At 40.0% G+C, this 14,146-nt stretch overlaps 1 protein-coding gene across 7 annotated transcripts in view; it reads left to right on the forward strand.

Annotated features, from left to right (window-relative positions):
• The window catches only part of TSPAN12 (tetraspanin 12), a 45,307-nt gene that overhangs the window by 11,860 nt on the left and 19,301 nt on the right, over positions 1 to 14,146 (forward strand). For 6 of the 7 annotated variants that reach the window (XM_061373007.1, XM_061373008.1, XM_061373005.1 and 3 more), the window contains 2 exons: positions 4,338 to 4,420; positions 5,069 to 5,204. In XM_061373007.1, the coding sequence (XP_061228991.1) occupies positions 4,338 to 4,420; positions 5,069 to 5,204 (219 nt within the window). Of the gene's footprint in view, positions 1 to 207; positions 2,071 to 4,337; positions 4,421 to 5,068; positions 5,205 to 14,146 lie in introns of those variants that run through there. The other variant, XM_061373011.1, reaches the window with a different exon arrangement.

The following is a 14,146-nucleotide window of genomic DNA, read 5'->3' on the forward strand; positions in this document are numbered from 1 at the left end:
TACAGATCTCTAACTGTATTTGCATCTGAATTGTTTACAAAACAGTGGCTGAAGTAGGGGCTGCACTTTTTTTAAGGCCGCCTTTTTCCATCTTCCAAATGAAACCACAAAAACCTTGCCCTTGCCCATGACTCCTTGAAAATCTCATGGCAATGAGTTACAGCAGTGTGACTTCTGTTATTTGCTGGTAGGTTTGGATGCACACCAAGGTTTTTGGGGAGGTTGTTACTGTTTCTGCATACTGAGCACATGGGCTGCGTTGTATGGCTGGTGTTAGTGTAGTTCCTGTGCTGCTGACTGAAGATCTGCCTCTGCCATAGGTGGTGTGAAGTGGTGTATGCCTGGTGCCTCCTTGATGTCAGCTGGCACTTGAGGATGCTTAGCACTTATACAGTGCAGCACATATGCATATTGAGTCATAAGTGGGAGGTTGTGGAGGCCAGGCACATGTTGTGTTCTTGTGATTCCGCTGTGGCTTTGGAGCAGGAGAACAAGTCATTTGATGGGTGTTTGTGCTTGATAATCTTTTGTCACTAAACTAAACATCAGTCATGATTACGCAGGACTATCTGGTGTTGCAAATGCATCTTTAACCCTGCAAGGTGCTTCTGCCCAAAGGCTCACTTCTGCTGATTGGAAGGGACGTGACTTTTTTCCCCAGCACTTCGCGTTTGCTAGCAAAGAGCTACCAAGCACTTGCCAAATTATGTGCTGTAAAATGTACCTTTTGTCATCAACCTCTTGCAGAATTACTTTTTCGAGATCAAGGTTTGCTCTTCTCTGTGCCCCTTCATTCAAGAGGAGCTTCTTGAATATTTGCCTGTTCTTTGAGTTATGTCTTTATGCTGCTCCGCTTTGATAAGTGTTACTGACTTTCTTGCTCATGAATCCAGTGTGTCACAGCACTCTGGCTTTCAGGTCACTTGGAGTAATAATTTATTTTGGACTTTCTTCAAAATAAGATGCCAGAGGTGCTTCCCAAGGAATTTGTTTGGCAAGATGGTGTTGCTCAGTTAGTCTGTGTCTAACATTTGTGCAGCAGTGAAGTAAGGCATTGTGCATGTACGTTTTCAGAGTAACGATGGACTAGCTCTTGCATTGATACTGTATGTGTATTGTGAGTGTAGCAGAAGTCAGTAACACCTGAAGGAGTTAATGATGATGAGAGCGTTCAGGGCACAGGGCAGGTGAGCAGGTGAGCTGCAACGTGGTTATCACTGGGGTTATGGGGGAATTTTCTTGCATGTAATTTACGTCCAGCAAGATACAGTAGTAATTGGCTGTTAGCTATTTACATTGAAGGAAAACAGCCAGGGGACCTAAATGTCTAAAATCTTTTTGAATAGAGGGACCTTTCTTAGAGAGCTTGTTCTTACAGACTAAAAGAGTGTTCATGTTGTTACATTATTGGTGAAGGTTATGTTTCCTGGGTGAAAGTGAGCAGTCTTTTTCTTCCAGTTGCTGTTTGTGGTAAGTGGAAGTGGAGTCATGTTCCATGATACGGACATTAAGTGTTTCTTTAGAAGTCATGTGGTCATGTGTTGGCCACAGCTTGAAGATGTATCTGCCTAGACTTTCTGCTTACTGATTTTATGTGGGCAAAATTACATACCTAGGGAGAGAAAACTCAAGCAGGAAAATAGCCCTTCTCCTTCGTGATTTTTGCCCATGGCAGTGGGGCTGGAACTAGATCTTCAAGCTCCCTTCCAACCCAAACCAGTCTGTGATTCTATGATTTGCATTTGTAGGCAAGTCCTTATAGCAAACTGAGTGATCCCTCAGTGGCAGGACTGTTAATTTCTTGTGACCTCTACAAAGTCCTTTCTGCCCCTCTGCCTTTTAGTTTGTTGCTCTGTGATTTCCCTGTTGTTTCTGAATCGCCTGCAGGCTCTAGAATCCTTGTGGTAACCCTTTTTCCTACCAAATTTGACCTCTGTTGAAGAATTAGACTTTTGCCTTCTTCCAAGTTTTGCTGTGTGGGACTGTATTGCTGCATATTGAAGGCTGAAAGAAAATGAGTGCATCCTGCAAGTTGCTAACAGAGAGCTGACTAGGCAGCCCATCATTCTGGTATGGGAGGAAGAATATTATTTAGCAAGAGAACATTTTTCTGATACAGTTTTTGTAGCTGGGCCATCTGGGTCTTGTTAAGAGTTGCTGGGGAGTGTGGTTTTGATGGACTTCTCACTCCTGAGCACCACTGCTGCAAAGCAGAGTAACCAAATTTATCTTTAGTATTTTACTCTAAACAGAGTGGAAGTGCAAGCTAATGTTTTCTGTGTATCAGCAGGCCTTGCAGGGAGATGTGGAGGGTAAAAAATGTGTTCTCTTGCTTTTTGACCATAAGAAGGCAGTCTGTCTGCTTGTAGGCTTTGTACCTGTACTTGTGTTAGAAATGTTTTTAATTGCTTGCATGGTATATTTGCCTGATGCTTTCTTCCAAGGAGGTGGCCATTGTTGAGGGGTTTATCTAGGAGATTCTAGTCACCTACTTTTCCTTGCTCCTGCAGCTTCCTACAGATAATACAACCGAAAAAGCTCTTTACTCCTATTGTTCTACCAGCTAAAATAGATCCCACAGAGCATAACGGTATCTGTACATGGTAGACTTAATAGCATGCACTGGCTTTCAGTACTATGCTTGCAGCATGCCAAGCACCTAGGGCTTTTGCTGGCACCACCCAGAGCCAACGCAGTGCCTGTACTTTGTGTGTCCGTGTTGAAGAGCAGAAGGAAGCCATGGAGTAGCCAGTGGGGCTTCCCATGAAATTTTAAAGGCAGAAGTAGCCTGCTGTGGACCTGCTGCAGACAGTGGAGCCAGTAAGGACACACAGTGATTTTTTTCTTACATGTTAGGTTTGAACCAGTTAACTTGTTCTTCATAACACTTTGGGGAAACATGAGAGCATGTGGGAAGCTAGCTGTTGAAGGCAACAGGGGAGATTAGCACTTCTCACTGATTTAAGAAGCTGTTAGTGCAATGCTGAGGTTTCCTGGCATAAGCCTGTACAGTGCATGAAAACAGTAGTATTCAGGAGAGCCAGCAGTATTCAGTGAGACCAGCTTAGGTCTCCCTCCCTCAGTTAGGCAGTGGTGCTGCTGAAGGCCTGAGTCTGCCAGATTCAGCCCTAGAGTTGTGGTTCAGGCTTAGGTGCCCATGTGAGATTGATATTCCTAAATTCTCCTTTGGGTGTAATAAAACAGCTGAAATAATTTGAGAACTAACAAGCAGCATTAGTAACCTTAACTTTACTCCATTTTGTAGAAAAGCTTAGTGGTTCCCTCTTGTCCTTGAAGGAGTTTGTAGCTGCATCTTTCACCCTGTGTCTGGGGAGCTGTGCTCCAGCTGTCCTGTGTGTGCAGGAGGACACATGGTGCTTCTGTGGCCAGAGAGCATGCGCAAAGTGGGGTGTTCCATGCTGTTCCATGGTCCCTTCTCTAGGAGGAAGAGCAAACTGGCTCATCTAACCCAGTGCAAAATACAAGTGAATTTGTCCTCTAGCAGTGCCTCGGGTACAGCAGCAGAAGAGCTGATGCTGTCATGGTGTGGTAGGTATGTTGTGGCCATGTTGTTTAGGTTTGGCTTCTCATGAAAATCAGAGGCCAGAGCACTGGTAGATCCCAGGTGTGCTGGAGTACACGGTGGTATTGGGTGACAGAAATCCAGGTCTGTTGAGGTGGTGGCAGTTCTATGTGGCAGGTTAGGTACTATGCCACTCTGATGGTCTGGGGTTTGTAATTGAAGTGCAGTGAGTTTTATTCTCATCTTGTGGTTCAGGAAACCATGGCATAGTGTTCATGGTGTGACTTTGTCTAAATGAGCAAAAATAATTATGTTCTTCTGAATTTAACTGCAAGATAAGTCTCCTCATCTCCTCTTGTATGTGTCAATGTATCAGTACTGTCGTATCTTGTATGGGGCTTCTGCTTATTCTTCACTGGCTGTGTACCTCAGCATGGCGTCATAGTTTCGTACAGACTGGTGGGTGTCACTGTGAGTCCTGAAAGAGTCACTGATTTTAGCAAAACCTTATCTGTTGTTTCTGTGGTAAACTGTGCAGTGGTGGGACTTGAGCCAGCAGTAGCATCGCTGGATGGAAGAGAAGTTATTCCAGGCATTATTTATGCATGCTGAAGAGAAGATTATTGTCACTGTCTCCCTAAATACTTGGGCAAAACCCAGCTCTAAACATATAGAAGTACAGTTTTGGGAACAGTATGTGGTTTGGATAAATGAAAGCATGAAAGATATTACTGATGGTTGGTCTACATAGTTATGAATGATCTTGCAATTTTTTTTTTTTTAATGCATGATAAATAACTTCTTTTCTTTTTAGTTGATGTCCATCAGCGTATTAGGTGTTTCTGCTTGGATGAGAGACTACCTGAATAATGTTCTCACTTTAACTGCAGAAACAAGGTAAAGCTTTCCTTAAACCTGTTAATCTGTGTGGGTGATTGATTGCAGTATATGTTGTTCATTCTGTATGGGAATTTTCCTAATTAAGATTTCTAGAATTAAGAAACCTTCAGTTGAGCTAGTTATTTTTTTTTTAAAAGGTGTATTTTTGCCACCATTTCTGGTATCAGTTGAACTTAGAGAAGCAGGAAAGATACGAATTCAGTCTTGTTTTATTCCTATGCCTTTCTCTTCTGATAGGGATCGATTTTTTGGCCCTTTGCCCAAATGTAACTGTATTATATTACTGTTTAGTTTTAAATACTTTATTCGGTTCAGAGATTTGGAAATCCTGTTAGTTTTATTACAGTAGTGCTTATGAGCCCTATTGATGGAACAGGGCCTCATTGTACGATGTACTGTGCAAGTACAGGATAGAAAGATCACCTTCTCTCCAAAGAGATTTCAGATGATGCATAACTTTCTGGTACCTGAATGCAGCATTTGACTTTAAAACCATGTAGAATAGATTTCTCTGAAATGTGCAAGGCACTGGAAAGAACTCATCTTCTAATCCACTGTTTTCATTTTGCTGTCTGTATTACATATATATTACATGTCATTTTTGTGTTATTATGCTTTTTTGATTATGGTTCTGATTGGCTTTAGGGTGGAGGAGGCTGTCATTTTGACTTACTTTCCTGTGGTCCACCCGGTCATGATTGCAGTCTGCTGTTTCCTCATCATGGTTGGAATGCTGGGCTACTGTGGAACAGTGAAAAGTAATCTGTTGCTCCTTGTTTGGGTATGTTTCATAACCTCTAGAAACAGCTAACTTCTGCTTTGCTTCAGCAGTGTAAGAAGAGTTTTAATCCACAGGCACTAGACAAATACTGCTTATTTTTTATTACCATGTTGAGTTATGGTATCAGTAAGGAATTGTAATTGCAAAGCACACAGTAGGAAAGAATTTATTGCCTAGACTGCATTATGCTGTGACTGAAAGACAAGCAGTGTGTCATTTGCAAAAATCCACTTCATTTTAGTAGAGTTGCTGAGGGGAAATATAACTCAAACTCTTAAGTACTAATAATTATAGGAACATGAGTCTGAGTGCTCTGAAATAAACCTAATGCTACCCTTTTGGCTGTGTAATAGCTAAATAACATAGACTTTGCTTTATCGACACAGTTGATTGCATGTGTGTAGTAACAGCGTTTGTAGCTGATGAAGGTTATTTCTGAGTGTACTCCAAAGCTTTGCCTTCTCTTATGTGGATGGGGAATTTTGTAGTTTCTTTTGGTTGTGGGCAAGTTTAGAAATAAATTCCTAACACCCAGCTTTTTCCTTTGTTTGGAAGCTACATAATTGAGCCAACAGCAGCTGAAAAGCAATAGTCTTTCCTGCACAAGGCTCTATGTACAATTTAACTGTGAGCAGACTTCAGCTGCCAAGGAAACCAAATGCCTTTTTCTTCATCATTAAGTCAGTGATTTTTAGAGCGATAAAACAAACAAACAAAAACCCCAACATCAAAACCAAAAACTCTATCAAACCTGCGCTAATTTTAAAGGTTTAGTGTTTCAAAATATTTAGACTGTCCAAGATCAAGGAGTGCCATATACCGGTGTGCTTCTTAGAAGTCTAGATGGTAGTCCTTGCAGGGTTGGGCTTTGTCTTTTAACATGAGGATAAGCAGGATTTCAGGTAGTCTTAAGGCTGAGAGAGTGGGAGCAATGGATGGAAAAGGACTTGGATCACTGTGATTACAGGAGAAGCTGAACAGGCAAAATCCTGCCTGACATTTATGGATTTATGCAACCTTTGCTCTTATCTAAAAAGAAATATTTTAACTGAAGCTAAAACTATTTGGAAGCTGTCCTGTCTTTTGTATTAAAATGTCTTTTCATTTGAGAGGATGGGAGTAAGCTTTATTTGAGATTTCCAGCTGAAATTCTGCAACAGAAGCGTTCCTCAACTGCAAGAGGGTAAAGGCTGTTTCTCCTTTTGAATATTTGTAAAGCCCATATGCAGTATGAGGAAACTCTAATTTAAATCTGAATATTTTATAATAATATAATAGCCACTCATTTTCTATTTCTAGATCTTAAAGTTGCAATGTTAAAATCCATGGGAACAAGTTCTAAGACAGATGCTACTTAGTTATGAACCCTTGCATAAAGATAACGGATTAATGTAACTTCATGCTCTGTTTAGCAGTGTTTCTTGCATACCTTAAAAAGGGCTTTGAACATATTTATTTTGTATAAATAGTAAAAATTACCCTTATTTTTTTATAAGGTTGCAAGATTTTTTTTACAAAGTGTTTTTTATTTTGTAGTGGTGATAGTTTTTATTGTGAGTTAGTAAAAAGGTAAAAGCAACTATATGATACAGACCAGTGCTACACAGTATCTGGGAAAAAAAGTTACAGCTTTTGGTATAAGCCTTGAAAAAGAAGTTGTAACTAATTAAAAAGAAAATGAAGTTAAACTGGTCTTGGCCATCAATTTATTTAAACTGCCAGTGAAAAGAAGAAACAATTTATAGCTTTTCATGCCATCTGAAAATAAAGTGGTTTTAGGCAGTCAAATGATACTAAAACAAAGCAAGACCATATCGTTTTGTGCGGGAATATTTCATTTTCGAGAGCTTGAGAATTTATTCTTGATAAGCAGACTGATAAGCAAATCTAAATGGTATCTTCCTAAGTATGTCATTGTCTTTGATTAATTGTTGAAGAAATACAGTCGTGTTACACCACAGAAGTATGCAGACTTAAGTCAATGGTTCATTCATCAGACTAATCAGAAAAGTGATGGATCAACAAAATGAGCTTTTGTGCATCTAAAAGAAAAGAAACCATGTAAAACATGAACAACCTCTTCAATCATGTTTTTAATCTTCTTTCAGAAGAACATGAACAGCCACAATGATTGCATGCAGAGTTATTTGGACACAAATCTTGACGTTCCTGGCAGCATGCTAATTGCTAGTGCTAATGTTAATTGAATTGGATTTTTGGAAAATCTAATAAAGCATAAGGACCATAAAATATATAGATGCTATGTTCTATGTTACTAGATATTTTAGTACATCTGAATATATAATTATTTTAATTTGTTTTTTCAAATTTTATCTTGGAATTACATGCTTGAAACCTTCCCAGATTCACATGGGGCATAAATATAAACTGAACTAATGTTTACTCAGTTTAATAGTAAGAAAATATAACACCTCAGTCTTCTGCATGCTGTGGATTATTTGTAGAACCAGCATTTTAAAACTGTTACCATTTAATTTTAATTGCTTCACAAATACTAAGTCCTAAAAGGCTGGTTGTTATAAACAGCCCATGTATACCTTAAGTGTCTATAATGTAATTTTGTTGTATGTCATGAGTAATGAGTGTCCTCATGTAGAAGTGGCTGTGATGCCAGCCTAAACTGGAAGATCTGGACTTTTCCTAGCCACTTACTTGAATGTAGGAAAAGTCCAAGGATGAGAAGCTAGAATCCAGGTTTTATGGTGCTTGTTACAGTTTTTCAAGCAAGGTTCTTCAAATTTACTTGAAGAAAATATAAGTCCAGAACCATCCTTTTCCTCTTCTGAGGCTCTGTCCATTGGTTTTAAAGTCTGTTGTTCCCATAGTTTAGCTGAAAACCAAACAGAACACCCACACCCACCCATACCCTTCCCACATATATTCTTTAAGACCAGTAACCTTAAGTGTGCCCGATTTTTCTTAAGTTTTTGTTTGATTAAGAACAGCAAGTGTAAACTCTGTTGCTTGACAAGAAGAACTTCATGAAAATAACACTGGAAAATATTTTCCTGGCTGGGGCTTTCATTGCAAATTTTGGCATTTATAACTATGAGTTTTCTGTAATTACAGTATTTAAACAGCACAGGAATCAAATTTGTCTGCATATGTTTTCACAAAGGAAAAACTGTTAGAAATATATGATGGTCAATAGGGCAAATCCTATTACTGATATTTATGATTAAGTTGGCAAAGAAATAACTATTCCTCAGAGCTAAACGTTGTTAGGTCCTATTTGTGTGTGGTCAAATAACTTATTAACTCACTTTTGCCAAAGCCTGGTTATCAGTTGGAACTTGCCAGCCTAAATTGTCTGTTAATTGAGTTGAAACATAACCAGACAAACCATCATTAACCTAAATTGATCTTTTCTTTAAAAGCAAGCAAATACTTCATAATAAGAAAGAAATTATACTATGTTTTGGTTGAAAAGGTTAACTGGAGATGTGACAAACCTAGCTTGAATGTAGCTGTTTCATGTCAGCAGTTCTCAGCCAGCTAAATGCAGTGTTGGTGAATGTAGTTTCTGTGAAGTTCATCTGACAATGGCTATGTTATTTGTCCTATAATAATAAAGGGTATTTATTCTAATCCATGTGGACTCTTACCACAGTCACAGCTGCTCCAGTACCTTGTACTAGCATTTGGCACTGGAATTGTTATTTACCAACCAGAAATATTTCTTCATTATTTTAACAACCAAACATTGAAAGGGAAAAAATAACTGACAAGCATGCCTGGTGTAATCCCATGCAGTTTAGAATTAAACAGGACAGAAACTGAGTTCATTTTCATGTTTTGTGCCTTTTTTCAGCAGTTCATTTACAAATATAATGTGAGCAGAAGGAAAACGGAGGTTCACAAGTCAGATTGGCCTGCCTTGCGGAAGGGCTGGTTTAAGTGGGTTTATAATACTGTAGTACATGTTTGGTGAGAAGCCAGTACTGCACTAAAATTCAAATTCAGATAGTCAGTGGGTAAATAAGGAGCTGGACGTGTAGTTTGCATTTTGAAGTGCTGCTTATTTGACATTCCAATTGTAAGAAAAAATATTTGTATTATACTCCAGTAGTTTCAGATACGAGCAACTTTCTCAAGAAAATAAATATAGAGCTTTTTTTTTTCTTCTTCTTTCTGTATTTCTAATTTTCATTTCAAAGAACACTGTTTGAGGAGATGTCTAATTATGACTAGTACAGGCATCTTTTTTTGTTTGCCTTGAAATGGGATAGATGGTAAGCTGCTTTCCTGTTCAAATTGGGAGTTTCTGAGGTTCAGAGAAATGGTTAGAGATTGGTGACACTGTGGCAGCTCCAACACCACAGAGCGAAGCTGGGCTTTGCCAGGGGTGGGTGTGCTCTGCAGGGCTGCCAGAGTGGTGAAGTGGACTGTAGTGGGTCTGAAGTCCAGTGACAACTCCTCAGCCCAAGTGTGAGGTCTGGTTTTTTTTTGACCTTGTCTTCTTCCTCATAAATGTACAGAACTGTGCATGTACTTACTCAAAGTCAGGTGCTTTTAAACAGTGCCTAGTTAACTAGGAGAGGGAGCTCACAGATGAGAGAGAGTTGGCTGGCACTGTGGGTTTTTGGGAGGCATTTAGAGATGAAGGGTGCTGCCTGTTGATCAGACAGCAAGAGCAGCTGTATATTTGAGCAGCATGGAGGGAAGAGTGTTGGGGTGGAGCAGTATGACAGGAATTGAGCTGTTGGGAGTGTCCAGGTCTTCTAGCAAATGTTTGGCTAAAATCCAAATATTTGCTGTGCTCACAGTGATGGTCTGCTTCCTTCACCCTAGCATTTAACAGCTGCCTTGAACGTACAGCCATGTTGTAGCAGAGCAGAGGCAGCATGGTACTGTTTGAGCCACTGCATAACTGCACCAAGGTAACAAGAACTGTCTAGCCCCTTGAGAGCTATGTAGGGGAATGCCTTTGATTTACTGTCTTGGTTTCAACTGGGATAGAGTTAATTTTCTTTCCAGTAGCTGGTACAGGCATTAGTCTGAGAATAATGCTAATAACACACCGATGTTTTAGCTGTTGCTAAGTAATGCTTGCCCTGATCAAGGACTTTTCAGTCTCTTATGCTCTGCCAATGAGGAGGGGCACAGGAAGCAGGGAGGGAGAAGAGACAGGACACCTGACCCAAACCAGCCAAAGGGGTATTCCATGCCACAGCACGTCATGCCCAGTATATAAACATATAAACAGGGGAGTGGGGGAGAGTGGGTGGGTGGGAGGAAAGGTGACCAGGAAGGGCAAATTGCTGCTTGGGGCAGGCTGGGTATCAGTCACCAATCACATTGTGTGTCACTTGCTTGTTTGTTGGTTGGTTTCTTGTTTGTTTGTTTTTTTTCTTGTGGAGTGGTGTTTATTCCTTCCTCGCTTTTTATTTGCTTTCATCATTACTAGTATTATCATTATTGTATTATTATGTTCAATTATTAAACTGTTCTTTGCTGAACCCATGTTTTTTATACATTTTTTTCCCTGCTCTTTGGGACAGTGATTGAGCAGCTGTGTAGTACTTAATTGCTGGCTGGGCTTAAACCATGACACAACAGCAAGCTCAGAAAGCATGGTTATGATGCTGTCAATTAAAATAGTTGCTTTTTTGCATACTTCTGCAATAGTGAAGAGTCAGTTGCTTATCCTTTAGGGAGAAGGTACAGTGCGAAGTTGAAAGGTAAATATCTGTCAATATTAGTATTTTATGGTTCCAGAATGTTTTTGGCATGAAACATACTGCCTGGAATTCTGTGGCACACTTTGCACTGTGTGCTATACATTTAAGCTCAGCTAACGGAGTTACTGTTTTTCATGTTCTTGGGGACATTTGTCCTGAGTATTGTTTTTACTGAGTGTCACTATGTCCAGACTCATGACTCAAAACTTTTGTAGCAAGCCTTGTTCTTTTTTATCATGCTTGTTTCTGTCCCTTGGTCACCCTCCCACCCCCCCTATTCCCACTTGTTACACTGTTAATACTGCTTCCTCCCTCTTAAGTTCTTGAAAGTCATTAATGGCCCCGGCAGGAGAAGGGGCTGAAATGACAGCAGAACCGAAAAGGACTCTGGAAAGATACTCCCTGTTGAATAGAGGAGGAAAGGTAGTAATAGAAGGGTAGGTAAAGTGGAATGATGGATGTGGGTACCAGAAAGCTATTGAAAAGACAGGGATTGATAAGACTATAGGTTCAAGGGACTGAGGTTGAGGCTAGAGAGCTGGGAATGATACCAGGATGGGAGTGAGAGCTGCTGCATCTTGACTTAGAAAAGAAGACAGGGAGCTGCGGAGATAATACATGGTCTTGCTGCTATAGTGTCCTTTTTTTCCCTCCCTTCCTAACTCCTCTTTTCTCATTGCTTGCTTTCCCAGCTCATTTTTTTTTTTTCCCCTCTGCTGAAAGGAATAGAGAATGGGAGAGTACCTGAGAGCAAGGAAGGAGTAAATGAGTAAACAGATCCACAAAGCCCAGCCAAGCTCAGTGTCTTGTCTGAAATGCAGCCCAGCCTCACCGCTGGGGTATGCCTTGACACTGTAGTTAGTTCAGCTGCATTCTTGTTGCCACAGACTGAGTGTGGAGTGCATGCCCTGACAGTTAAATTAATCTCTTTTTTTTTGCCTAATCTTGCCCTTTTGACTAATTAATCACAGAGACACTGTGCTGTGTGCACAGGGGCTGTGGTATGGGTTTTATATCTGAGAGCACTTCTTCACTGAAAATGGTGAATGCTTGAAGTGTTTTTGGGCATGTTGAGGCAGAGTTATTGTGTGTCAGTACCAAACTGGTCTATTTTACAAGGAAAAAGGACTTTCCTTTGATTTCCTTGGTAAAAAAATAAAGAAGTAGAGAGATGAAGTGTTTTGAAAATCTGTGTGGAAGAGGAAACTTTAGTTTTTAATAAAAATTCTATGAAGAAATAGGAGGAAGGGAATATTTTGAGCTGTGAGGAAATAATGGTCTAATGTCTATCTGTACCTATGTCCTGTTCAGTACTTTACCATACCCTCACAACAACCCTTATTCCTTGGAGTTCACTGACTTTAGGTAATTGAGCCTTGAGCAAATAAATGCTAATAATTATCTGAAGTGTGCATTTTCTTATTTCCAAAATAATACCTATTTCTTTATAAAAGCAAAGATTAACTATTAAACATTTAAAACAGGTCATTAGTACTTCACAGAAGAATTTAGGTTGTGAACAAAGCCCTAACTATTCATAAACAAATTTATTCAGCTTTTGAAAAAGCACAGGGGTAAATCAAAAGAACTTGGACACATACCTTAGAATATTGTAATGTTCACTGCCATAATTCAATTTTTTTTAATTCAGGAAGTTATTTACAAAGGTTTCTAGGAAAAGTTGTAAATCATATAAAACTTGGACTTTGCAAAGGTTACAAGCTGGAAGACACTGATAAAATTTTGTGATCTGGTAAAACAAGTCTAAAATAATAGGGATATTTGAATATTTTGCTGTGGAATATATTTATTTTGAAGAACTGGATGGCATTCAGTAGCTAATATCATAAGTTGGTGGTTTCAGCCCATTCTTTTGTTGACTCGTGACTGTGTTTCTCACAGATTTCTGCGTTGTCAAGCAAGCAAACCAAATTTTAAATTGGAATGACAAATGAACTGTTAATCCCTTCAGGGCAGGGCTGAGGGAGCTGGAAAGAAGCAGGGCAGGCAGGGGAAAGTTTGTGCTGCCGGAGTGGATAAACAGAGGATTTCAGTTTTCCATGCAGCTTGTCTGGCTCGGTTTAATGAGTGCTTCATTTTTAAAGGATACAGCGGGATTAAAATAACCGTTAAAATAACCTCCTTACTTTGTAAGCTGCAATAAATAAAGGGAACCATAGCTTGTAACTTACTGAAGGAGGGGGGACTTCTTACTGGGTTTTGCACAGAAAGAGTCTGGTTCCTGTTGGTGATCTAGTGATGGTGGTCAGGGTGCAGACAGATGTCTGGATGGCTTGTGTCTCCAAAGAACAAGGCTGACGCTCTCATGCTGTTAGCCATTGGGAAATGCTATGCATAAGCCTGTTAAAATCTTCTGGCATTTGTTTTACATACCATATACTCTAGTCTGTCAGAGATTCCCGTAAGGTTTCATTCTGCAGCTGCCTTACCCTTGAAATCTCATTCAGACCCTGCCCTTCCCTCCCCGAGCTTTCCTTGCCTCTCTTGCCATATGGACCATGTTGCCCGAGAAGGTGGTTTGAGTGCCAGACAGCAAGCCTGAGGAGGCTGGACTTGCTGATAAGCTACTTTCCATTTGCTCTGACAAATAAGGACATAAGGGTTTGTTTTCTCTTGAATCAGAGGAGGAAAAAACAGTTTTATGCCTTGTGTAAGAAAACAAAACTCTTGGGAGGAGAGTGGTAAAGCATGAAAAAGATGTTTATTAAATGAATTGCAGAGCATGTGAATGATGATTCATTAGTAAGTACACTGGTCCTTCAGCGAAAGATACATTTGCTCAGAAAAGGAAGGCTTTCTACAGTCTTGTAGACCAAATTCTCCAAGTGAGCATGACTGGGCATGTGTTCGGGTCTTTGATTCTCCTTGTGCATGGGCTAATAGCCCGCTGATTTTACGAGTTATAGTAGCTGAATGCTGATGAGGCATTCCATAGGTCATTGGCAAAAAATTGCCAAGCCCAGCTGTGGCAGAGCAAAAAGAGCCCACATAGTATCACTTCAGGAGCATACCTGTGTATGCATGGCTTTGTAGTATGGCTTTCCTTACCTGCCTGGGCTGCTTCGCACTAGAGGGTTATAGTGACCTGTTGATCCCTAAGTACCTATAGCCATAAAATTTCTGTGAGGGCCTCTGCTCGTAGCTTCATTTCTAGCATAATGGTTACACTTGCGTTTGGAAGGGCATCCTTTGAAGATAGTCATGTGGTTTTTGTATCTC

Source organism: Neopsephotus bourkii, unplaced genomic scaffold, assembly GCF_033783945.1.
Source record: "Neopsephotus bourkii isolate Nb327-2 ecotype Australia unplaced genomic scaffold, CSIRO-AGI_Nbou_v1 NB_1624, whole genome shotgun sequence".
Lineage (NCBI taxonomy): Eukaryota > Metazoa > Chordata > Aves > Psittaciformes > Psittacidae > Neopsephotus > Neopsephotus bourkii.